The 25,661-nt window shown below is 48.1% G+C and overlaps 1 protein-coding gene across 2 annotated transcripts in view; it reads right to left on the bottom strand.

Annotated features, from left to right (window-relative positions):
- The window catches only part of NOVA2 (NOVA alternative splicing regulator 2), a 70,404-nt gene that overhangs the window by 20,213 nt on the left and 24,530 nt on the right, over positions 1-25,661 (bottom strand). For both annotated transcript variants that reach the window (XM_083455503.1, XM_083455504.1), the window contains exon 2: positions 17,342-17,485. In XM_083455503.1, the coding sequence (XP_083311629.1) occupies positions 17,342-17,485 (144 nt within the window). The remainder of the gene's footprint in view (positions 1-17,341; positions 17,486-25,661) is intronic.

Raw genomic sequence — 25,661 nt, 5'->3', positions numbered from 1 at the left:
TCCCAAAGCCAGCATCTTCTGCCTCTCCTCCCTGCCTTCCCCATAGCTGCTGGCTCAACAATACATCTCTGCCACAGAGTTGCCATGGCAACCCACAGCAGCCTCCTCCTCCTCCTCCTCCTTTCCCCCATCATCACCACCTTGCAATCTGCTGCTGCTGCTGCTGCTGCAGGCCTCAAGGGCCTGTCTTCCCAGGGACCAGAGGAGCCCCCTCTGCAAAAAAGAGGGAATGCAGCTCGCTCAGTGGGGGAGAGAGGGAGATCGTCACCTGGGCAACCGGGGTAAATGGGAAACGCCAAATTTGTCTGCAGAAGCAAAGCGTCGTCCCCTCCCCTGCTAAGAAGGGTGGGTGGAAAGCTGGCTCCCGTTGAGCAAGGAGGGTCTGCGTACAACACAAAAATAAACTGAGCCAGAAAAAGTCTAGCCTCCCAGTAGCTTTCTTTTCGGATGGGGTGGGGTGGTGTAGGAAGCCAGGGTTTAACCCCAGGTGGTTACCAAGGAGAAAGGCTATCTCTGAGCAGATGCAGAGTGTACAATCAGTGCTGGATTTACGTAGAAGCTAAACAAGCTATAGCTTAGGATCCCCACTCTCTTGGGCCCCCCAAAAAAAGATTTAAGGGGAAAAACCTGGATGTATATTTCCAAAATATAAGATAAAAAAACAAATAAAATAAAACCTACATACAGCAACAGTGTTTTGTGTTGTGTGGGCTCCTATGATGTAAGTCATGGGACCCCACCTACTAGCCTGCTCCCTAAAATATCACGGGTTTGTTCCTTTCTATATATAGGGTGCCTACATTCTGCATGGACTGGTTGCATGGTAACATGTGCAAATGGCTTGAGATACCTATGAGGTCCATAAATTACCATACAGCCATACCTCAGAATAAATATGCTTCAGGATAAGTACTATCGGGTTGTGCTCTGGGGCGACCCAGAAGTCACAGAGCTTGTTACTTCCGGGTTTAGGCGCTTGCGCTTGCGCAGACAGTCAAAATCACGTCATGCGCATGTGCGGAAGCGGCGAAAAATGACCCGCGCATGCGCAAACGCACAGTCGCGTCTTACGTTCTATTCAGGATGTGAACGGGCCTCCGGAATGGATCCCGTTCGCATCCCGAGGTACCACTGTATAGCACATATTCAACACAAAAAACAGCAACAATTTGTTGTTGACAAAGGACAGCTGGACATAGAAAGGGCCCCATTACCTTCAGTAGCTTAGGGCCTCATCAAACCTAAATCTGGCCCTGGTGGCAATTGATTCCTACCCACCGAGGAATTGGAAGGAATCTGGGATTACATTCTCAGCCAGAGTCTCTGGGGAGGGGCAGATGTTCACTCGAGCCCCTCTCGTTTTAAAGGTAAAGGTAAAGGTACCCCTGACCGTTAGGTCCAGTTGCAGACGACTCTGGGGTTGCGGTGCTCATCTTGCTTTACTGGCTGAGGGAGCCGGCGTTTGTCCGCAGACAGATTCCAGGTCACGTGGCCAGCATGACTAAGCCGCTTCTGGCGAACCAGAGCCGCGCCATTTACCTTCCCGCCGGAGTGGTACCTATTTATCTACTTGCACTTGACGTGCTTTTGAACTGCTAGGTGGGCAGCAGCTGGGACCAAAGAACGGGAGCTCACCCCGTGGCGGGGATTCAAACTGCAGACCTTCCGATCAGCAAGCCCTAGGCTCTGTGGTTTAGACTAAGGTTACCAGATGTCCCTGTTTCCCGGGCACAGTCCCTGGATTTATAAATCAGTCCCCATGCAAAATCCATTGAAGTTGAAAAGTGTCCCCAGATTCATTGAAAAAAATCTGGTAAGCTTAGTTTAGACCACAGCGCCATCCCTGTCCCCACATCTCATTTTAGGCATTCCTATTTATTATTAGTTAAAGCTATGGTTTTCCCAGTAGTGATGTATGGAAGTGAGAGCTGGACCATAAAGAAGGCTGATCGCCGAAGAATTGATGCTTTTGAATTCTGGTGCTGGAGGAGACTCTTGAGAGCGCCATGGACTGCAAGAAGATCAAACCTCTCCATTCTGAAGGAAATCAGCCCTGAGTGCTCACTGGAAGGACAGATCCTGAAGCTGAGGCTCCAATACTTTGGCCACCTCATGAGAAGAGAAGACTCCCTGGAAAAGACCCTGATGTTGGGAAAGATGGAGGGCCCAAGGAGAAGGGGACGACAGAGGACGAGATGGCTGGACAGTGTTCTCGAAGCTACCAGCATGAGTTTGACCAAGCTGCGGGAGGCAGTGGAAGACGGGAGTGCCTGGCGTGCTCTGGTCCAGGGGGTCACGAAGAGTCGGACACGACCAAACGACAACAAGAATTAATATTAATTCTTAGATTTAATTCATCAAAAGATCACACGATTCCTAATGAGGATGATATGGTGAGTCCAACATAAATGTCTGCGTAGCCAAGCATTCTGTGTGCAGCCCATCTATACGTTCCCCGGGCGGCTCTCACAACAGCTGTGTGAGGAAGGCCAGTGTTTTCATTCCGCAGAGAAGGGAGCTGAGAGACTTTCTTAGTTTGAAGCTCAGGTGAGATTTGAACCGAGCCGTGAAAGGGCTGTGCCCTCACCCCCACAATGGGTGTGTAGGCACACTGATCCCCAATAAGGCTTCGCAGGTGCGAAACGCACAGCTCAGCCAAAATTTGAAATGGGGACCACCATTCACAGAAACCGTTTTCCTTCGCCTTGCCACATGCACACAAAAACCTCAAATATGGAAGCATGGGGATGATGGTGGAATATGGATATAAAATTTACAGCATGTTACGGTCTAAGAGAAAATCGTATGAAAGCGATATATCGGCGGTATCTAACACTGAGTAAGTTGTCAAAAATGTACAAATCTCAATCGAATAAGTGTTGGGAATGTAAAGAGAAAGAAGGTTCTTTTTATCATATGTGGTGGTCTTGTAGTATGGTTAAAGCTTACTGGGAAATGATATATACTGAAATGAAAAGGATGTTTAAAATAACCTTGTAAAAAAAAAATTATATATACCTAAAATGTATAGAAACTTATTTATGTATGGTACTGCAGCAGCAAGTAATAATAATAATAATAATAATAATAATAATAATAATAATAATTTATTATTTGTACCCCGCCCATCTGGCTGGGTTTCCCCAGCCACTCTGGGCAGCTTCCAACAAAGATGAAAAATACACTAAAATGTCACATATTAAAAACTTCCCTGAACAGGGCTGCCTTCAGATGTCTTCTGAATGTCAGGTAGTTGTTTATCGCTTTGACATCTGATGGGAGGGCATTCCACAGGGCGGGCGCCACTACCGAGAAGGCCCTCTGCCTGGTTCCCTGTAACTTGGCCTCTCACAGTGAGGGAAGAATGTTACTTGCCTCAAAAGAAGACCCAGCAAAGGAAGAACGAATACAAAAACTTGCAGACTTTGCAGAACTGGCAAAACTTACTGGAAGGATAAGAAACCAAGATAACAAACTTTTTATAAAAGAATGGAAATGGTTTATTGAGTATTTACAAACAAACAAGAAAAGACTGCTGCTTTGAAGGGCCCGAAACGGCTTGCATCAAAATCAAGTTATGGGGATGGCTGACGCCTGTAAGGCGCACAACTCATTCCAATGACCAGGAGTCAGCGCTTACAGGAGTCAATATTTGCAATGTTGCAGGCACCACAAACCATACACGCCATGTCAGCTGGGGTTTCATCACAAATGGTCAGGAAGCCTACTAAAAATAGAATCATAGAACCGTAAAGCTGGAAGGGATCCCAGGGGGTCATCCTTCACGGCCTAGGACCCACATACCTACGGGACCACCTCTCCCGATATGCCCCACGGAGGACCTTAAGGTCTATAAATAGCAACACCCTAGAGGTGCCCTAAGGAAGTCAGATTAGCCTCAACCAGAGGCAGGGCCTTTTCAACACTGGCCCCGGTCTGGTGAAACGGTCTGTCTCATGAGACCAGGGCCCTGCAGGATCTGATTTCTTTCCGCAGGGCCTGTAAGACAGAGTTGTTCCGCCTGGCCTTTGGCTTGGAATCAACTTGATCCCCTCCCCCTCTTTCCTTTTTCCTTCTGTGATGGAACTCCTCTTTGGGGACTTCCCTGGCTTTTTTCTGGCCCATGTAGGACCAGTCTGGATAGGTGGCCTTGGTGAAGACTTGACATTTTTATCCCCCAAAAAGTTTTTGATTGCGTTTCCACTGAAATGAGGTTGCATTCTAATGTTTTAATGTTGTATTTTAATCTTATTCTTTAAGCTGTATTTCAATCAATTGTTTTATATTTGGTGTTAGCCGCCCTGAACCCAGTAATAATAATAATAATAATAATAATAATAATAATTATTATTATTTCTAGTCCAACCCGCTGCAAGGCAGGAATCTGACACGAGTGGAAGAGCAGAGCTCTCCCCAACTGTGGTTTCCAGGCACTGGCATTCAGAGGCATGCTGCTGCCGACAGGGGAGAGAGAACGTGGCCATTAGTATAAGGTTACCAGACGTCCCCGTTTCCCGGGGACAGTACCTGGATTTACAAGTCAGTTCCCCTGACAAAATCCATCTATTTAGTAGGAAGTTTAAAAGTGTCCCCGGATTCATTGAAAAAAATCTGGTAACCCTAGACAGCATCTTAAAAAGCAGAGACCTCACCTTGCCAACAAAGGTCCATATAGTAAAAGCCATGGTTTTCCCAGTACTGATGTATGGAAGTGAGAGGTGGACCATAATAAAGAAGGCTGATCACTGAAGAATTGATGCTTTTGAATTCTGGTGCTGGAGGAGACTCTTGAGAGTCCCATGGACTGCAAGAAGATCAAACCTCTCCATTCTGAAGGAAATCAGCCCTGAGTGCTCACTGGAAGGACAGATCCTGAAGCTGAGACTCCAATACTTTGGCCATCTCATGAGAAGACTCCCTGAAAAAGGACCTGATGTTGGGAAAGATGGAGGGCACAAGGAGAAGGGGACGATAGAGGACGAGATGGTTGGACAGTGTTCTCGAAGCTACAAACATGAATCTGACCAAACTGCGGGTGGCAGTGGAAGACAGAAGTGCCTGGCGTGCTCTGGTCCCGGGGGGTCACGAAGAGTCGGACACGACTAAACGACTAAACAACAACAACAACCTTAGTAGCCATTGATCCCTTATCTTCCATGAATTTGTCTGGCCCCAATTCCTTCCAATGCACACAGCATTATCTTCAGAAAACACATTTCAAAGAAGATGTCGGTCGTTCCAAAGCCCCCAGGTGTCTTGCATGGCTCCAGCCCCTTTGGCAAGCACTGATGAAGGAACACCCCCCCCCCCCCGCATGTTCAGCATACTTTAGCCATCCATTCAGGCTAACAAACAGCGGATCACACACACAACCGCCACTTCCTTTCAACTAAGCGCCTGTTTTAAATCCATATGCGTGACTCATGTTTCCAACTTTCCCCTGGATGTGCTTCCCCTCAAGTTGCTTCCGACGCGGCTGTTTGTTGACAGCCGCGTTCCTGAACGGCAGTAGCTGCGCTAAAGGAAATGGAGCCTCTGAATTTAGGGGCAGTCTACCTCGGAGGACTTGTAATGCTGGGAACAGAGAAACGGAGGGTGTGTGTTTGTGTGTGTGTGGCTGCTGTTGACCTTTTCTTGCGATCTTCCAGGAGGCACCCGGCTAGCCAGCCGGCCAGGATGCTGAAAGGAACAGGGCTCCTCTTTTGCCTTCTTATAAGCAGTGGCGTAGCGTGGGTTGTCAGCACCCGGGGCAAGGCAAGTAATTTGTGCCCCCCCCATTGCACTGTCCCTCCCCCAGATAGTCCCTCGCGCTCTCTCCGCACCGCACCGCACGCCTGGCACCCTCCCCTCCGCACCGCACCGCACGCCTGGCACCCTCCCCTCCACAGTGGGCGGCGACCCGGCGGCTCGGATCGGATTCGCACAGCCAGCACTGCAGTGAGAGAGAGTGAGTGAGCCAGGTAGGGGCAGAGAGCTGCGGGTGCGAGCGCGTGCCCCCCAGATGTTGCGCCCGGTGCGGCCGGCCCCCCCTGAACCCCCCACGCTACGCCACTGCTTATAAGCAGCTCAACCATAGCTGTCAACTTTCAGATTTGAAAATAAGGGATCAGCAGCCTCAAAAATAAGGGATCAGCTGCCTCACCTGTCCCGGGGACAGTCTACGGGATATCTAACAATCCAGAAGAGCAGCGGGAAACGGAGCTGGAATAAGGGGATTTCCCACAAAAAAAGGAAAGGTTGACAGCTATGAGCTCAACATGGGTGACCACAGAGCAGCAGGCCCAGACAGAGGGGGGGCCATATGGGCCACTTGGCCCAGATCTCCCATTCCAAAGGGGGCCGCGGTCAGAGTATTTATCTATAGTGGTACCTCAGGTTACAGACGCTTCAGGCTACAGACTCCGCTAACCCAGAAATAGTACCTCGGGTTAAGAACTTTGCTTCAGGATGAAAACAGAAATTGTCCTCCGGCAGCGTGGCAGCAGCGGGAGGCCCCATTAGCTAAAGTGGTGCTTCAGGTTAAGAACAGTTACAGGTTAAGAACGGACCTCCAGAACAAATTAAGTACGTAACCAGAGGTTCTACTGTATTTTCCGTTTTGTCTTTATATGCAGATACGGTTCAAGCCTCGAAATAAAATTACCGTATTTTTTGCTCTATAAGACTCACTTTTTCCCTCCTAAAAAGTAAGGGGAAATGTGTGTGCGTCTTATGGAGCGAATGCAGGCTGCGCAGCTATCCCAGAAGCCACAACAGCAAGAGGGATTGCTGCTTTCACTATGCAGCGATCCCTCTTGCTGTTCTCGCTTCTGAGATTCAGAATATATTTTTTTTCTTGTTTTCCTCCTCCAAAAACTAGGTGCGTCTTGTGGTCTGGTGCGTCTTATAGAGCGAAAAATACGGTATTTGTCAGCATAACTTTTGTGAAAATTATTTATATACTTATTTATAAGACTTCATTTATCCCATAGCTACCAACTTTCAGATTTGAAAATAAGGGATCAGCAGCCTCACCTGTCCCGGGGACAGCCTACGGGATATCTAACAATCCGGGTTAGCAGCGGGAAACGGCACTGGATTAAGGGAATTTCCCGCAAAAAAAGGGAAGGTTAGAATAATAGAATCATAGAGTTGGAAGAGACCACAAGGGCCATCGAGTCCAACCCCCTGCCAAGCAGGAAACACCATCAGAGCACTCCTGACATATGGTTGTCAAGCCTCTGCTTAAAGACCTCCAAAGAAGGAGACTCCACCACACTCCTTGGCAGCAAATTCCACTGTCAAACAGCTCTTACTGTCAGGAAGTTCTTCCTAATGTTTAGGTGGAATCTTCTTTCTTCTAGTTTGGATCCATTGCTCCGTGTCCGCTTCTCTGGAGCAGCATAAAACAACCTTTCTCCCTCCTCTAGGTGACATCCTTTTATATATTTGAACATGGCTATCATATCCCCCCTTAACCTCCTCTTCTCCAGGCTAAACATGCCCAGCTCCCTTAGCCGTTCCTCATAAGGCATCGTTTCCAGGCCTTTGACCATTTTGGTTGCCCTCCTCTGGACACGTTCCAGTTTGTCAGTGTCCTTCTTGAACTGTGGTGCCCAGAACTGGACACAGTACTCCAGCTGAGGTCTGACCAGAGCAGAATACAGTGGCACTATTACTTCCCTTGATCTAGATGCTATACTCCTATTGATGCAGCCCAGAATTGCATTGGCTTTTTTAGCTGCCGCGTCACACTGTTGGCTCATGTCAAGTTTGTGGTCAACCAAGACTCCTAGATCCTTTTCACATGTACTGCTCTCAAGCCAGGTTGACAGCTATGAGTTATCCCCAGGGTAAAAAAAGGGGGGGGCACATTATCTACCTGGCCCGGTCCTCCGCCTGACTCTGCAAGAGCAGAGCCAAAGGACCCACTGCCTGCCCCCCCTGCCTTCTCCACCATCCCACAAAAGCTACCAACAACAAGGGCTGCACTTTCCGGGGAACAATAGGACTGGCCCAGCCAAGTGTTAGTCAGCACTGGATAAATAGGAAGGGGTGTGGAAGGAACCTGGCATATTCTTAGCCTCTGAGAGGGAGAGAGAAATAGAACAGGGATCTAAGCTATCAAACCACACAAGGCCCCTTTGGATAACCTTCCTTCAAGAAGGACACTGACAAACTGGAACGTGTCCAGAGGAGGGCAACCAAAATGGTCAAAGGCCTGGAAACGATGCCTTATGAGGAACGGCTAAGGGAGCTGGGCATGTTTAGCCTGGAGAAGAGGAGGTTAAGGGGTGATATGATAGCCATGTTCAAATATATAAAAGGATGTCACCTAGAGGAGGGAGAAAGGTTGTTTTCTGCTGCTCCAGAGAAGCGGACACGGAGCAATGGATCCAAACTACAAGAAAGAAGATTCCACCTAAACATTAGGAAGAACTTCCTGACAGTAAGAGCTGTTTGACAGTGGAATTTGCTGCCAAGGAGTGTGGTGGAGTCTCCTTCTTTGGAGGTCTTTAAGCAGAGGCTTGACAACCATATGTCAGGAGTGCTCTGATGGTGTTTCCTGCTTGGCAGGGGGTTGGACTCGATGGCCCTTGTGGTCTCTTCCAACTCTAGGATTCTTTGATTCTATGAACCCAGACAGCTGCCGGAAGCCGGCTAAATTAGGGGGAGGGGAGGCAGAAGGGGGTGTCCCCCCCCACGCCACCCTGCAGGGCCAAGTTGGGCTGCCATGGCGCTCCTGTAAGGAATTTTGTACCTCCCACAGCTGTGTGGTCCCAAGAACAACCCGAAATTTTTCCCAGCATGCGGCAGGTGAGCCACTTCCAAACTTCATTCGGATTCACTCACACGCCGGCAAATTTTCGCCACACGGTTTGTGTGGAGTTGGTGCTTTTGCACAACAAACCCACTTTTTTCCCCTTCAAAAAATAAAATAAAATAAAATAAAATAAAATAAAATAAAATCCTGCATTACGGAAAGGGGAGGGAAACGTGAGATGAAAACTGCTTGATGTCCCAACGAAAGAAAGAATTGATGAGCTACGCAGAGTTGGCTAAAATGACATACAAATTGCGGGACAAGGACAACTGTGACTTCAAGGAAGAGCTTTTTACAACTTCTCTAAAAAGACAACGAAATGAATTGGACTCCTTGGCAGGTTTTGAATAAACGTACGCAAATTTGTTAGTTGATAACATGGTAGATAGGTAATGTTAGAAAATGCAGAGAGTAATATGTGCTGAGAAATCAGAGAGAGGAAGCTGAGGGGGCGGGTTTGAAGCGGGGTGGGGGGAAACGGGGGAAATAATGAATATGATATGTTTTGACAATTTGTTATTATGTGGAATTTGTTAATAAAAACATTTTTTCAAAAAAAGAAAAGAAAAGAAACTGCTCGATGTGATGTCATCTAACCTGTGAACTGCGCCCTGAGATCTACAGATGAATGGCGGTAAACAAATTATATATATATATACCTTCCTGCAATTATATATATATATACCTTCCTGCAAACAAATCAGAACGAATGCTCAATAAAGAGCTGATATAATAATAATAATAATAATAATAATAATAATAATTTTTATTTATATCCCGCCCTCCCCAGCCGAAGCCGGGCTCAGGGCGGCTAACAACAATAAATATCGTATAACCTCCCTCCCACAAACATTCATCAAGCAAGCCAAGACGAATGCTCAATAAAGAGGGAGTCTGGAAGAGGCAGTGCGGCGACATGGGGAAATTCAGCTCTTGAATTGCACAAGGACTACGCTGGTTGGGAATCAATGGAAACAGCATCAAGTCAATGGCGTCGAAGGAGATGCATGGGAGCTTATTCCTGAATGGGAGAAAACAAGTCCCAGAATCTGGGCCACAACATTATGGCTACAGAATCATAGACTTGTGGAATTGTAGAGATGGAAGTCCAACGCCCTGCAATGCAGGAATCTTTTGCCCATACACACACACACACAGTGGTACCTCGGGTTACACACGCTTCGGGTTACAGACACTTCAGTTTACAGACTCCGCTAACCCAGAAATGGTACCTCGGGTTAAGAACTTTGCTTCAGGATGAGAACAGAAATCGTGTGGTGGCGGCACAAGTCCCCATTAGCTAAAGAGGTGCTTGAGGTTAAGAACAGTTTCAGGTTAAGAACGGACCTCCGGAACGAATTAAGTTCTTAACCTGAGGTACCACTGTGTGTGTATATATATGTGTGTGTGTGTGTGTGTGTATATTATGCCAACAGGGTGGCAGCTGTTGAGCAGAGCATAAAATTCACAATTGCCTCTGCCTGGAAGGGGGGGGGGGTGCAGGCCGCCCTGGGTGTCATCACTGAGGGGGGTGAGAAGCTTGCAAAAAACCTAGGACAAGCTTGCAAAAAACGTATCACTCGCTTAGGGTGAGTAAAAATGGCCTCTGAATGACCATGGTTGGGGTTTTTTTTGTGTTTTCTTTTTGTAAACTAGAAGAGAGCTGTTTCTTCCCACATGCCTTATTGGATTTTTGATGTGCCCAAGTGATTTAAGGCCAAACTATGCTTTCCCTTAAACGTGGTATTTTCAAAGCTCGCTTAAACTGGCCACTACGCAGGTCCACGGAGCCAAAATCCAGGCAAAGGACTCATGCAAGTTTCCTACAGAAAGTACCCCCCCCCCCAGCTGCTTGGAGCACAGTCTGGATCGGGGCCCACACGGCTGCTGTCCCTTCATAATAAAATGCAATCAGGCAGCTTCCTTTACTGAAAAGTGCGTTTAGTGTAACCTGAAGGTTACACTAGGCCTAGAAACGATGCCTTATGAGGAACGGCTAAGGGAGCTGGGCATGTTTAGCCTGGAGAAGAGGAGGTTAAGGGGTGATATGATAGCCATGTTCAAATATATAAAAGGATGTCACATAGAGGAGGGAGAAAGGTTGTTTTCTGCTGCTCCAGAGAAGCGGACACGGAGCAATGGATCCAAACTACAAGAAAGAAGATTCCACCTAAACATTAAGAAGAACTTCCGGACAGTAAGAGCTGTTCGACAGTGGAATTTGCTGCCAAGGAGTGTGGTGGAGTCTCCTTCTTTGGAGGTCTTTAAGCAGAGGCTTGACAACCATATGTCAGGAGTGCTCTGGTGGTGTTTCCTGCTTGGCAGGGGGTTGGACTCAATGGCCCTTGTGGTCTCTTCCAATTCTAGGATTCTATGACTCTATGAAGTTTGCCCCTTGTTAAGTGCAGGTAGATGAGCTCCTTCACCTCTTTGTGGGCTAGGAACTTGAGAGATCCTCCTAGCACAACTGCTCTGGGAGCCCTCGGGCATCCACCCCCAAGGACAAATTTATATCCAGGATTTCTCCCAAATTTTCCATGAGTTAGCCCTGCTGCTTGTTCCTCTGCCTTTTAAAGGCCTCCCCCGTTCCGAAACTGCCCCTTTGCCTCCTACTCCTCTTCCTGTTGGGTGCTTCGTTCCTTTCCTGACCCTCTTTGAGCCTGGGGGTGGGGGAGGGAACCAGACAGCAGCTCCCAAATCTGGATAAATCTGGGCGAGCACATATTGTGGCTGCAGCATAAAGGCCATGCCTGCGTTCCTCTGGCTGGCTTATCAGAAGGAGTGTTTCCGGCTATTGAATCTGTTTCCCTAGCTGGCCAGCCCAGGCTGAGTTTCCTGTTCCTTTTCCGTAGCTTGGCTTTTGAAAAATAGGGAGTCCTCAGTAATTACTGTATTTTTCGCTCTATAAGACGCACCAGACCCCAAGACGCACCTAGTTTTTGGAGGAGGAAAACAAGAAAAAAAAAAATTCTGAATCTCAGAAGCCAGAACAGCAAGAGGGATCGCTGTGCAGTGAAAGCAGCAATTCCTCTCGCTGTTCTGGCTTCTGGGATAGCTGCGCAGCCTGCATTTGCTCCATAAGACGCACACACATTTCCCCTTACTTTTTAGGAGGGAAAAAGTGAGTCTTATAGAGCAAAAAATACGGTAGCTAATTGAGAACCGCTGCCTTAAGTCGTTGTTTTAGCTAGGGCAAACCCAGCCAATTGCCCAGGATATAATAATACAGTGGTACCTCGAGATACATATGTTTCAGGTTACGGACTCCGCTAACCCATAAATATTGCTTCAGGTTAAGAACTTTGCTTCAGGATTAGAACAGAAATTGTGCTCCGGCGGCAGCAGCAGGAGGCCCCATTAGCTAAAGTGGTGCTTCAGGTTAAGAAGAGTTTCAGGTTAAGAACAGACCTCCGGAACGAATTAAGTACTTAACCTGAGGTACCACTGTAGTAATAATAATAATAATAATAATAATACCACAAAGTTGCACCAGCACCACTTGGGCTGGCGCATGCATGCACACAAACAAACATACAGGCAGTGGCGTAGCGTGGGGGGTGCAGGGGGGGCCGGCCGCACCGGGCGCAACATCTGGGGGTTAGGGTTAGGGGGCGCAAATTACTTGCCTTGCCCCGGGTGCTGACAACCCATGCTACGCCACTGCATACAGGATCAAGCTGCAAGCCTTTGATCGCTGAGCTGGGTTTTTGACATGTGTGCATGGAGGAAAGAGATATGCGTTTGTTTATTTATTTATTGCAAGTGACCTCTGGGAGGAGGGCAGAGAGAAGAGACGACATGGTGTGTCTGCAGCAGCACAACAACAGGACACCTTCCTCTGCCCCGGCTGCAACAAAACATGTCTCTCCCGTTTTGGTCTCTACAGCAAACAGCAGACGCTCAAACCTTCCCGCAGTTTGACTTCACTCACAAAAGAGCACCACTCCGCTGTCTCCCGAGACAACACAGATGTATTTACACCCCGACTTTTTCTCTAAGGAGCTCCGGGCGGGCTATACATTGTTCTCCCCCTTCCCGCTGAATCCCCACAACAACCGTGTGACGTAATAGGTAAAGGTAAAGGGACCCCTGACCGTTAGGTTCAGTTGTGGCCGACTCTGGGGTTGCGGCGCTCTTCTCGCTTTACTGGCTGAGGGAGCCGGCGTACAGCTTCCGGGTCATGTGGCCAGCATGACTAAGCCGCTTCTGGCAAACCAGAGCAGCGCACGGAAATGCCGTTTAGCTTCCCGCCGGAGCGGTACCTGTTTATCTACTTGCACTTTGACATGCTTTCGAACTGCTAGGTTGGCAGGAGCAGGGACCGAGCAACGGGAGCTCACCCCGTCGGGGGGATTCGAACCGCCGACCTTTCAATCGGCAAGCCTTAGGCGCTGAGGCTTTTACCCACAGCACCACCCGCGTCCCTGTGTGAGGCAATAATAATAATAATTTATTATTTGTACCCTGCCCATCTGGCTGGGTTTCCCCAGCCACTCTGGGCGGCTTCCAACAAAGACCAAAAATACACTAAAAGGTAGGCTAGGCTGAGAGACAGTGACCGGCCCTTAAGGTCTCACCCAGGGAGGTTCGTGGCCGAGTGAGGATTTGAACCCAGGTCTCATGGGGTACTGGAACAACACCCCAACCAGTACACCGCACTTGCTCTCGGAATAATAATAATAATAATAATAATAATAATAGTAATAAATTTTATTTATACCCCGCCCTCCCCAGCCAAAGCTGGGCTCAGGGCGGCTAACAACAATCAAAATAATCCAACATTCTAAAAACCTTTCATTATAAAAATTAATTAAAATCAAATTGATGGCAACCATTAAGCAAGATTCTGTGCAGATTGCCAGAGGAGGGGGTCAGGCTGGGCCCTGACCAAAGGCCTGGTGGAACAGCTCTGTCTTGCAGGCCCTGCGGAAAGATGTCAGGTCCCGCAGGGCCCTAGTCTCTTGTGAAAGAGCGTTCCACCAGATCGGGGCCACACCCAAAAAAGCCCTGGCTCTAGTTGAGGCCAGCCTAACCTCTCTGAGGCCTGGGATCTTCAGGATATTTTTATTTGCAGACTGTAAGTTCTTCTGTGGGACATACCAGGAGAGGCGGTCCCGTAGGTACGAGGGTCCTAAGCCGTATAGGGCTTTAAAGGTTAAAACCAGCACCTTAAACCTGATCCTGTACTCCACCGGGAGCCAGGGCAGCTGGTATAGTATCGGATGAATGTGATCTCGCAGCGAAGACCCCATAAGGAGTCTCGCCGCGGCATTCTGCACCCGCTGGAGTTTCTGGGTCAGTCTCAAGGGCAGCCCCACGTAGAGCGAGTACCGGATGAATGTGAAGACAGTCTTGGCAGAGCAAAGTCCCAACTCGCAGCGCGACTGCGTGCGGAGAGCCCAGAGAGGTGGGAATTTGCGCATAGAGCCTAAACCTCCCTCGGTGGGCAAGAATCCGCAGATTTCTCAGCCTGCAAGAACGCAGGAGGGCTGTGTTTCGGATGCATCTCCACCCTGGCCAGACCTCATCAAATACAAAGGGTTTCTTTCCCTCGAAGGGGAAGGGGGGGTCCTTCCCGGAAGCTGCAAACAAACAAGGCACCTGCTCCCTGTTGCCAAGGCAACATGAGCGGAGGCCTTCTCTCTCTCCCTCTCGCCACGACACCCCTCCATCGTTTTTTTACACTGGCGAGGATTTGCCAGCCCATCTCATAATCCGGCAATAAAGAGTGGAGGATGCGGAGGGAAAGCAGCTTAGCCAGGGGCTGTCCTGTCACGGCTTTGTCTGCCCTTCAATCACAGCTTGGGATTATAGGGAGATGGGGGGGGGCAAGCCTGGGCACTCCGTGGCAAAGATGGGCAGCGTCCGCAACTGCGGGGTGCCTGGGGTCTTCGACGGCCTGACCCCTGCCATTGGGGTAGGGGCTGCTTTGCCGGCCGGCCCACCCGCCTTACACGCTTGCAGCGAAAAGAGCAATCGTAATATAAGTAGTTCACTTGGGGGGGGGGGGCAAAAAAAAATAAAGCAGAGACATCACCTTGCCAACAAAGGTCTGTATAGTTCAAGCTATGGTTTTCCCAGTAGTGATGTATGGAAGTGAGAGCTGGACCCTAAAGAAGGCTGATCGCCGAAGAATTGATGCTTTTGAATTATGGTGCTGGAGGAGACTCTTGAGAGTCCCATGGACTGCAAGAAGATCGAACCTACCCATTCTGAAGGAAATCAGCCCTGAGTGCTCACTGGAAGGACAGATCCTGAAGCTGAGGCTCCAAGACTTTGGCCACCTCATGAGAAGAGAAGACTCCCTGGAAAAGACCCTGATGTTGGGAAAGATGGAGGGCCCAAGGAGAAGGGGACGACAGAGGACGAGATGGTGGGACAGTGTTCTCGAAGCTACCAGCATGAGTTTGACCAAACTGTGGGAGGCAGTGGAAGACAGGAGTGCCTGGCGTGCTCTGGTCCAGGGGGTCACGAAGAGTTGGATACGAATAAACGACTAAACAACAACAACTTTCTGGGAAGGTGTGGCCGGTGGTGAGGTGGAGGACCCACATAGAGGCCCCCTAAAAAGTCTTGAGTTGGCCTGTAGGTGAAACAGCAGCTCAAGAAAGGAGGAACTCAGATTTGGGGTATCTGAAAGCCGGGGTGGGGACAGAGCAGGCCAGCTTCTTCCCTTCCAGATATTTGGTACTATAACTCCCAGCAGCTCTAGCCAGCCAGCCAGCTAATGAGACGAACGGTCAGAGGCGAAGGGAGTTGTGGTCCAAAATGTCTGGAAGGCGTCAGGCTGGCGGTGGCTGGAGTAGCTAGGAGACCAAGAAGAAGAGACCCAAGGGGATGATAGGCAGAGAACGTGGAGGCCTGAGGGGAAGAGGAGATGGCAAGTTGAGGGAAGGCGAGGGGCTCTTTCAAACGACTTGAGCCGGGCCACTGTGTCCACAAATCAAACCGCACCAAAGTCTTACGGTTTAGAGACCAGGGAGAAGAGTCGATGGAGGAAGATTGGGAAAAATTTAAAGTATATTTACAGAAATATTGCAAAATTAATGAATGTTAGAAGAATATTTGAATGAAGTTACATGGTTTTAGCAGAAGTGTTATTAAGAACTATATGAATATTAACTGTTAATGTGTCAAAGTGGAAAATTTAAAGTTAAATTGTGTTAGGATAAATTATAGAACAAAAATTGAAGAAGAGGGAAAGGATTTGTTGAACCAGCAAATTTGAACTAGAATACAAAAAAGGGAGGTGCAAGGAAGTCGAGGAAATAAGCAAATGAAAGATATAGATATGAAACTTGGATGTGTGTTTAAATGTTTTTGTTTTGTTTTTGTTGTATTGTATCTCTTTTTTATTGTTGATGTATTGTTTGTTGAATCTATGTATTGTTTTTCTTTACTTTTTTTCTTTTCATAATCATAAAACATCTAATAAACATTATTTTTTAAAAAACAAACAAAGTCTTACGGTTTAATGCCCATCTATAAGCTTCCTTGTCAGAGAGGCCGTAAAACCCACAAAAAACAACACTCCCCGCCCCAAATGAAACCCTCTCCAAGGCTGGTTCACACATGCATGTTCTTCACTTGAACAACTGCACCCTCGAGTGACAGTTGTGCACACAGGAATGCTATCATCGAATCGTAGAACTGATGGAAGGTACCCCAAGAATCATCTAGTCCACCCTCTGCAATGCAGGAATCTCAACTATAGCATCCATGACAGATGGCCGTCCAACCTCTGCTTAAAAACCTCCAAGGAAGGAGAGTCCACAACCTCTCGTGGGAGACCGTTCCCCTGCCAAACAGCTCTTACTGCCAGAAAGCTCTTCCAGATGTTTAGTCGGAATCTCCTTTCTTTTACCACGAAGCCATGGGTTCGAGTCCTACCCTCCGGAGCAGGAGAAAAAGAAGCTTGCTCCATCTGCCTCGGGACAGCCCTTCAGATATTTGAAGACGGCTGTCGCATCTCCTCTCAATATCCCCAAGATTCAACTTTCCTCAGGGGACTGAGTTCATACATTCGGCTGCCAGTAATAATAATAATAATAATAATAATAATAATAATAATAATAATAATAATTATTTATTATTTATACCCCGCCCATCTGGCTGAGTTTCCCCAGCCACTCTGGGCGGCTCTCAATCGAGTGTTAAAAACAATACAGCAGTGTGGAAGCGATGTTTTTGAAATTTATTCCCTGCTTCTGTATCCCGCCGTCTTTTGCCAGGAGCTCAAGACGGCATCCATGGTTCCCCCCCTCCGCATTTAACCTCTACAAACAACCCTGTGAGGTAGGTTAGGCCGAGAGGTGACCTTCATGGCCGGGTGCAGATTCGAATCCTGATCTTCCAGATCCTAGTCTAACGCTCTAACCGCTATACCACGCTGTATCTGCATACAGACACGTATGAACAAGCTTTCCCCCGTCCCTGGTTTTGGGACACCAGGAAGGTACACCGTATGAACCTCCAACGCTGGCAAACGTACAGAGAATTCCTTTCACCTTGTTGACCCTCCCAGATGCCTGTGCTCACCTGGGTAGAAGTCTTTAGATTTTGAGAGCTTGATAGTAGCTCCGGTTTCTTTCTGCAGTTGGACAATCGTTTGGCCTCCTTTGCCAATGATGGATCCGGCGGCATAGCTGGGGATCAGGACCTTGAGGAAGTACTCGCCATCCTCTGCAAGGGAAGGAACAGAAACAAGGCGTCAGGAAACATCATCCGAATCCCAGGGTGGACGAGAGCTGGGGCAGTCCAGTGGTGTAGCGTGGGTTGTGAGCACCCGGGGCAAGGCAAGTAATTTGCGCCGCCCCCCGCTGCACTGTCCCTCCCCCAGATAGTCCCTCGCTCTCTCTCCGCACCGCACGCCTGGCACCCTCCCCTCCGCAGTGGGCAGCGACCCGGCGGCGCGGATCGGATTCGCACAGCCAGCACTGCAGTGAGAGAGAGTGAGCCAGGTAGGGGCAGAGAGGAAGACACAAGAATTACCCACGCTGGAGGAATGGCAGATGAAAGTCATGGACTACATGGAATCCGCAGAAATGACTGGCAGAATCAGAGACCAGGGAGAAGAGACGGTGGAGGAAGATTGGAAGAAATTTAAAGACTATTTACAGAAACACTACAAGATTAATGAATGTTAAAATAACACCAGATTGAATGTATAAGGTTATTGGAGTAAAATTTTAAGGATCAGAAGACCCAACATCTTAAGTTCTAAGCATTGAATAAGCTATATTAAGACATTCAAATCAGAAAGGAGGTTAATTATGACAGAGGGAAGGGATTTGTTGTTTAATTGTATGATTTGGAATACAGGGAAGGGAGACTCGGGGAAGTCAGAGAAACAAGTTAATGTAAGATCAATATGAAGATAAGATTGTTTTTATTTCTGTTGTTTGTAGTATGTTATGTTTGTGTAATTTTGTATGTTTTTGGTGCATTGTTTGTTGCTTTTGTTTTGCTTTGTTGTCTTTTATGCAAAATCGAATAAAATATTTATAAAAAAAAACAAACAGGTAGGGACAGAGAGCTGCGAGTGCGAGCGCCCCCCCCCCCGATGTTGCGGCCGGTGCGGCCGGCCCCCCCTGCACCCCCCACGCTACGCCACTGGGGCAGTCTCTGGCCACAACAAGAAAAGGCAGCCCGTGCCAACTTTCCAGGCACGGCACGTCATCGCGGGAGACAGGCGTATTGCATAGAATTCGGCCCGGACCGGCTTCTAGCGTGGCAACACAAAGTCTGCTAAAAAGGCAGGAGGATGCAGCTGGCAAACGGACTTTGGTGGCAAAGGGGTGGAAGGAACAAGAAGCCCCGACAATAATGGACTGGCATTACAAGCGACAAGAATTTGCTGAGATGTGTTAGAAAAGTGTTGGAATGAAGTTATATGGCTTTAGTAGAAATGTTATAAGGAATTAAGTATAAATAGATTATTAGAGTATTAAAGGGAAAAATAAGGTTAGAATGTGTTAAGACAATTATGGGATAGAAAACAGAGGAAGATGGAAAGGAATTGCTGAAACAAGTAACGAAGTGGAATACAAAAAGGGAGGTGTGAGGAGGTCGTGGAAATTAGGAAAAGAAAAATAAGATATTAAAATGGTTTTTGCTTTGTTTAGTTAGTTGTATGTTAGTGTTGTTAGTTTGTATGTTAGTTCCCCCCCCCTCTCTTTTTGTATTGTATTGTATTATTGTATGTTTTTTCTTTATTCGTTTTTGGTGGTGTTATGTTTAATTTGCTGGAAAACTAATAAATATTATTTTTTTTTAAAAAAAGAATTTGCTGAGATGGCACAGTCGACAAATACCCTGAGAGGCAATTCAAAACAAAAATTGATGGAAAAGTGGGATAGATATAAAACATGTGTTCAAAAATACAGTAAAGGTTCGCTATCTATGCTAGCATTTGGTTGGCGTTGGAGTGAGACTGAGTTGAGAAATAAGACTAAGAGCACATATTGATATAGGAATGTATTAGATAATATATAAAGAAATATACAATAATAAGAGGACATTCGTTTGTAAAAAAAGGAATATACAACGGGAAAGACAGGAAGTCTAGTGTGTTCGTATGTATATGATTTTTTGGGGGGGTTCCCCCCCTTTGTTCTTTCTTTTTTTGTTTCATTTCTTTCTAGGTATATAAAATTTGTATAGAATTTTTGTATACATGTTGGAAATTACCGTATTTTTCGCTCTATAAGACGCACCAGACCACAAGACGCATCTAGTTTTTGGGGGAGGAAAACAAGAAAAAAAATACTCTGAATCTCAGAAGCCACAAGAGCAAGAGGGATCGCTGCGCAGTAAAATCCCTCTTGCTGTTCTGGCTTCTGGGATAGCTGTGCAGCCTGCATTCGCTCCATAAGACGCACACACATTTCCCCTTACTTTTTAGGAGGGAGAAAGTGAGTCTTATAGAGCAAAAAATACGGTATATTATAGTAAGTCCTGTAATGTAATATGACGTTTGCCGATGCAATATAAGAATGTTAACAAATAAATAAAATGCAATTTATTTATTTATTTTAAAAGGGAGACAGTACAGGTGACCTGTTCCCTGTAGCTATTATTAAGCAAGGCATCGCCACAGGCAGTTTGCGTCTTTGCCAAGAACCTAATGCATTTCCCCAAACCCACAAAAGTATATCGGCAGACACCACAGCAGTCTGGTCCGGCATGGACCGAAATCCACTCCTGCCATCTCAGCTCAGCTTCTGTCCCCACTGCCTCCAGCCAGGTGTCTAGGGCTGGCAAGCGGTGGCAACTACGTCTGCGATCACGGAAACAGAGATCTGGAAAGTTGGAGGGGTTGCCAAAGGTCATCTAGTCCAGCCTGCCTGCCTGCGCACTGTCTCACCAGGGTGGGACATGCTCTGGTTATCTCCCGCTTGGACCACTGCAGTGTGGTCTACATGGGGCTACCTTTGTTTTTTTTAAATATATCTTTATTAAAGGTAAAGGTACCCCCCCTGCCCGTACGGGCCAGTCTTGACAGACTCTAGGGTTGTGCGCCCATCTCACTTAAGAGGCCGGGGGCCAGCGCTGTCCGGAGACACTTCCGGGTCACGTGGCCAGCGTGACATCGCTGCTCTGGCAAGCCAGAGCCGCACACGGAAACGCCGTTTACCTTCCTGCTGGTAAGCGGTCCCTATTTATCTACTTGCACCCGAGAGTGTTTTCGAACTGCTAGGTTGGCAGGCGCTGGGACCGAACAACGGGAGCGCACCCTGCCGCGGGGATTCGAACTGCCGACCTCTTGATCGGCAAGCCCTAGGTGCTGAGGCTTTAACCCACAGCGCCACCCGCGTCCCCTATATCTTTATTAATTATTAATTTAAAATAAATACATCTATGAAAAACAGACGTACACACAAGTAAACAAACATACAATCAAACAAACAAACAAATAACATAAACATCAAACAAACCACCACACTATAAGATATAAGAAGATTAATATAATTATCATCATACATACTCCTGATATTGAACACAATTATAAAATTTATAGAAAAGAAATTTAAAACTGACTTTCAATTAATCTCACTGTACTTTGTCTTATCCATTACTTTATACCACACAGTTACATATTTCTTATATAATTTCTTTTTACCTCCCTGCAGACTTATATTTATAAAATACACGGATCAGTCTAATTCTGCCAAGATGTTTCCTTTTATTCCATAGTTTCCTAAATATCCTTTAAAGATTCACCAATCCTTACAGACTTTTTGTTTTGGTTGGCCTCTTACTCTTCTTGCCGGTTTCGTGGGGCTACCTTTGAAGGTGATGTGGAAACCACAACTAATCCAGAATGCGGCAGCTAGACAGGCGACTGGGAGCAGCCGCCAGGACCACATAACACTGGTCTTCAAAGATCTACATTGGCTCCAAGTATGTTTCCAAGCACAATTCAAAGGGTTGTTGCTGATTTTTAAAGCTCTAAACAGCTTTGACTCTGTATACCTGAAGGAGCATCTCCACCCCCATCGTTCTACCCGGACACTGAGGTCCAGCTCCGAGGACCTTCTGGCGGTTCCCTCCCTGCGAAAAGTGAGGTTACGGGGAACCAGGCAGAGGGCCTTCTCGGTGGTGGCGCCCACCGTGTGGCACGCCCTCCCATCAAATGTCAAAGAGATAAACTATCTGACTTTCCATAGACATCTGAAGGCTATCAGGAAGCTTTTTAAAAAAAAAAATATTTTTTTAGTGATCAATTTCCACATAACAAATTATCAAACCATATAATCACATACATTCTTGCCCCCCCCTTTCCCCTCCCCCCCACGAAGCACTTCCTTCAGCTCCTCTCCCTGATTTCTCCTCACATATTTCCTCTGCATATTATAAAGGTAAAGGGACCCCTGACCATTAGGTCCAGTCGTGGCCGACTCTGGGGTTGCGGCACTCATCTCGCTTTACTGGCCGAGGGAGCCGGCGTACAGCTTCCGGGTCATGTGGCCAGCATGACTAAGCCACTTCTGGCGAACCAGAGCAGCGCACAGAAACGGGATTTACCTTCCCGACAGAGTGGTACCTATTTATCTACTTGCACTTTGACGTGCTTTCGAACTGCTAGGTTGGCAGGAGCAGGGACCGAACAACGGGAGCTCATCCTGTCGCGGGGATTCGAACCGCCGACCTTCTGATCGGCAAGTCCTAGGCTCTGTGGTTTAGACCACAGCGCCACCCGCGTCCTTCTGCATATTATAAAATTGTACATATCCTTACATATCTCTCCATCATGTTGTCAACCAATAAATTTGTGTATGTTTATTCGAAACCTGCCAAGGAGTCCAATTCATTTTGATGTCTTTTTAGATAATTTGTAAAAAGTTCCCATTCCTCCTTGAAGTCACAGTTAGCTTTGTCTCGCAATTTGTAAGGACACTTTTAATGTGTGATGTTCTGTTGGAAGCCAGCCAAAGTGGCTGGGGCAACCCAGTCAGATGGGTGCCATATAAATAATAAATTTTTATTAGTGTTGTTGTTAACTTCCTGCAATGCAAGAATCTCAAGCGTACATGACAGATGTCCATCCAACCTCTGCTTAAAAACCTCCATCTCTTGAGGGAGACTGTTCCACTGTCAAACAGCTCTTATACTGTCCTAGAGACAGTGTCTTCTAAAAGCCTAAAGGTAAAGGTACCCCTGCCCGTACGGGCCAGTCGTTTCCGACTCTAGGGTTGTGCGCCCATCTCACTTAAGAGGCCGGGGGCCAGCGCTGTCCGGAGACACTTCCGGGTCACGTGGCCAGCGTGACAAGCTGCAGCTGGCGAGCAGCACCAGCGCAGCACACGGAAACGCCGTTTACCTTCCCACCAGAGCGGTACCTATTTATCTACTTGCACTTAGGGGTGCTTTCGAACTGCTAGGTGGGCAGGAGCTGGGACTGAAAGACGGGAGCTCACCCCGCCGCGGGGATTCGAACCGCCGACCATGCGATCGGCAAGTCCCAGGCACTGAGGTTTTACCCACAGCGCCACCCGCGTCCCATTCTAAAAACCTAGAATTCAGAATTTCTTCGTGTTTTTCCACTCCCTTCCCTTAGGGTTTGTTATGGTGCAACCAGGTCTCAGATGCAGAGAAACTAGGCACCCTAAGCAGTGGAGTTGATAACCAAACACAAGTTTTTAGTCCTCAAGGCTGCACAAAGGACCCAGCCATTTTTGCCCCTGCCCAGGCCTAGCGGGAATAGAAATGTTGGCATTCTGCCTGGTAGGTAACTGTTCAAAGCGGAACAGCTATGCCTGGCGGGGGAGCCGAAAGCCCACCGACTCATCGTTAAAATAGTTCTCCTCCTGCTGCCGCCACTCGGTTTCTTCCCATAAAATGCCATAGCAAAGAAACCCAAACTGAATCCCTTCGATTTATGAAAGGTATGGAGTAAGGAGTCCACACTGGGCACATTGATAGAAATATGTGCAAAACCGCTGACATTTCTTTGCGCTGTTTATTTACGGAAATAGACATTTCTTAACCCAGAATTAACCCAGCATCTTAAAAAGTAGAGACATCACCTCGCCAACAAAGGTCCGTATAGTTAAAGCTATGGTTTTCCCAGTAGTGATGTATGGAAGTGAGAGCTGGACCATAAAGAAGGCTGATTGCCGAAGATTTGATGCTTTTGAATTCTGGTGCTGGAGAAGACTCTTGAGAGTCCCATGGACTGCAAGAAGATCAAACCTCTCCATTCTGAAGGATATCAGCCCTGAGTGCTCACTGGAAGGACAGATCCTGAAGCTGAGGCTCCAGTACTTTGGCCACCTCATGAGAAGAGAAGACTCCCTGGAAAAGACCCTGATGTTGGGAAAGATGGAGGGCACAAGGAGAAGGGGACGACAGAGGACGAGATGGTGGGACAGTGTTCTCGAAGCTACCAGCATGAGTCTGACCAAACTGCGGGAGGCAGTGGAAGACAGGAGTGTCTTGACAGGGGGACACGAAGAGTCGGACATGACTAAACGACTAAAGAACAACAACAAACCCAGAATTTGCCCCACTACACACACACACAGAGTAGGAACAGCCCCAAGAGCCATTGGCAAAGGCAGAAGGCAGTTGTGATGCCATCCCAGGGCACCTTGCGGGCCTGGATTCAAACCCAGGGGTCCTTCAAGCCTTCCATGGGCCTAGGCTTCCTTCTCTCCTGACCCTCCTCTCCCTTCCTGCAGGAAGAAGAAGAAGAAGAGTTTGGATTTGATATCCCGCCTTTCACTCCCTTTAAGGAGTCTCAAAGCGGCTAACATTCTCCTTTCCCTTCCTCCCCCACAACAAACACTCTGTGAGGTGAGTGGGGCTGAGAGACTTCAGAGAAGTGTGACTGGCCCAAGGTCACCCAGCAGCTGCAGGTGGAGGAGCGGAGACGCAAACCCGGTTCCCCAGATTACAAGACTACCGCTCTCAACCACTACACCACACTGGCTCTCCGGAGCCCTGTTCGCATCTAGAGGTAAACGTAACTAGCGGTGGCACGTCTGCGCACATGTGCGTCGCTTTTCACCGCTTCTGTGCATGCGCGTGACGTCATTTTGAGCGTCTGCGCATGCGCAAGCGGCAAAACCCGGAAGTAACGCACTCCGTTACTTCTGGGTTGCCGAGAAGCGCAACTCGAACGCGCTCAACACGAAGCGTATTTAGCTTTGCTCCCCCAGCAGTGGCGTAACGTGGGGGGTGCAGGGGGCCCGGCCGCACTGGGCACAACATCGGGGGGGGGGGCGCTCGCACTCGCAGCTCTCTCCCCCTACCTGGCTCACTCACTCTCTCTCACTGCAGTGCTGGCTGTGCGAATCTGATCCGAGCCGCCGGGTCGCCGCCCACTGTGGAGGGGAGGGTGCGAGGCGTGCGGTGCGGTGCGGAGAGAGAGCGAGGGACTATCTGGGGGAGGGACAGTGCAGCGGGGGGGGGGCGCAAATTACTTGCCTTGCCCCAGGATAGGGGGCGCAAATTACTTGCCTTGCCCCGGGTGCTGACAACCCACGCTACGCCACTGTCCCCCAGCTCCCCACGCTCAGCCACCCTCAAGGTCTCCTGCTTCCTCAAGCAACTTCGCCTATTTTCTCTGCCTCCAAATCTTTCTTCCTTTGCCCTTTCTCACACAACGGGGAAGGGCTGCAGCTCAGTTATAGGACATCTGCTTTGCCTGCAGAAGGCCTCATGTTCAACCCCTCCTTCCATCTTCAAGAAGGGCCCACCACGTCCCCTGTCTGAAACCCTGGACAGCCACTGCTAATAATAAGGCAGCTTCATCCTAATAATAATAATAATAATAATAATAATAATAATTTCTTATTTATACCCCGCCCATCTGGCTGGGTTTCCCAGCCACTCTGGGCAGCTCCCAACAACATATTAAAATACAATAACCTATTAAACATTAAAAGCTTCCCTAAACAGGGCTGCCTTCAGATGTCTTCTAAAAGTCTGGTAGTTGTTTTTCTCTTTGACAACTGGTGGGACGGCGTTCCACAGGGTGGGTGCCACTACCGAGAAGGCCCTCTGCCTGGTTCCCTGTAACTTGGCTTCTCGCAGTGAGGGAACCGCCAGAAGGCCCTCGGCGCTGGACCTCAGTGTCCGGGCAGAACGATGGGGGTGGAGACACTCCTTCAGGTAAACTGGGTCTTTGAGGCCATTTAGGGCTTTAAAGGTCAGCACCAACACTTTGAATTGTGCTCGGAAACATGCAGCTTGCCTCCCCATCACCAAATTCTCCCACACCCTCGCGACTTCATTTCCAAAACTGGGTCTGCCAAAGGAGCCCCAGATTTTGGGCTCTGAGACTCCCCTGAATGGAGGAGGAAACGGCAAGCACCTCAAGCTGCGATGCTAACACAGCCCAGAACCCCCCTGG

This window comes from Podarcis tiliguerta (assembly GCF_965153285.1).
Source record: "Podarcis tiliguerta genome assembly, chromosome: 8".
NCBI lineage: Eukaryota > Metazoa > Chordata > Lepidosauria > Squamata > Lacertidae > Podarcis > Podarcis tiliguerta.
This window is presented reverse-complemented; position numbering and strand designations above follow the sequence as displayed.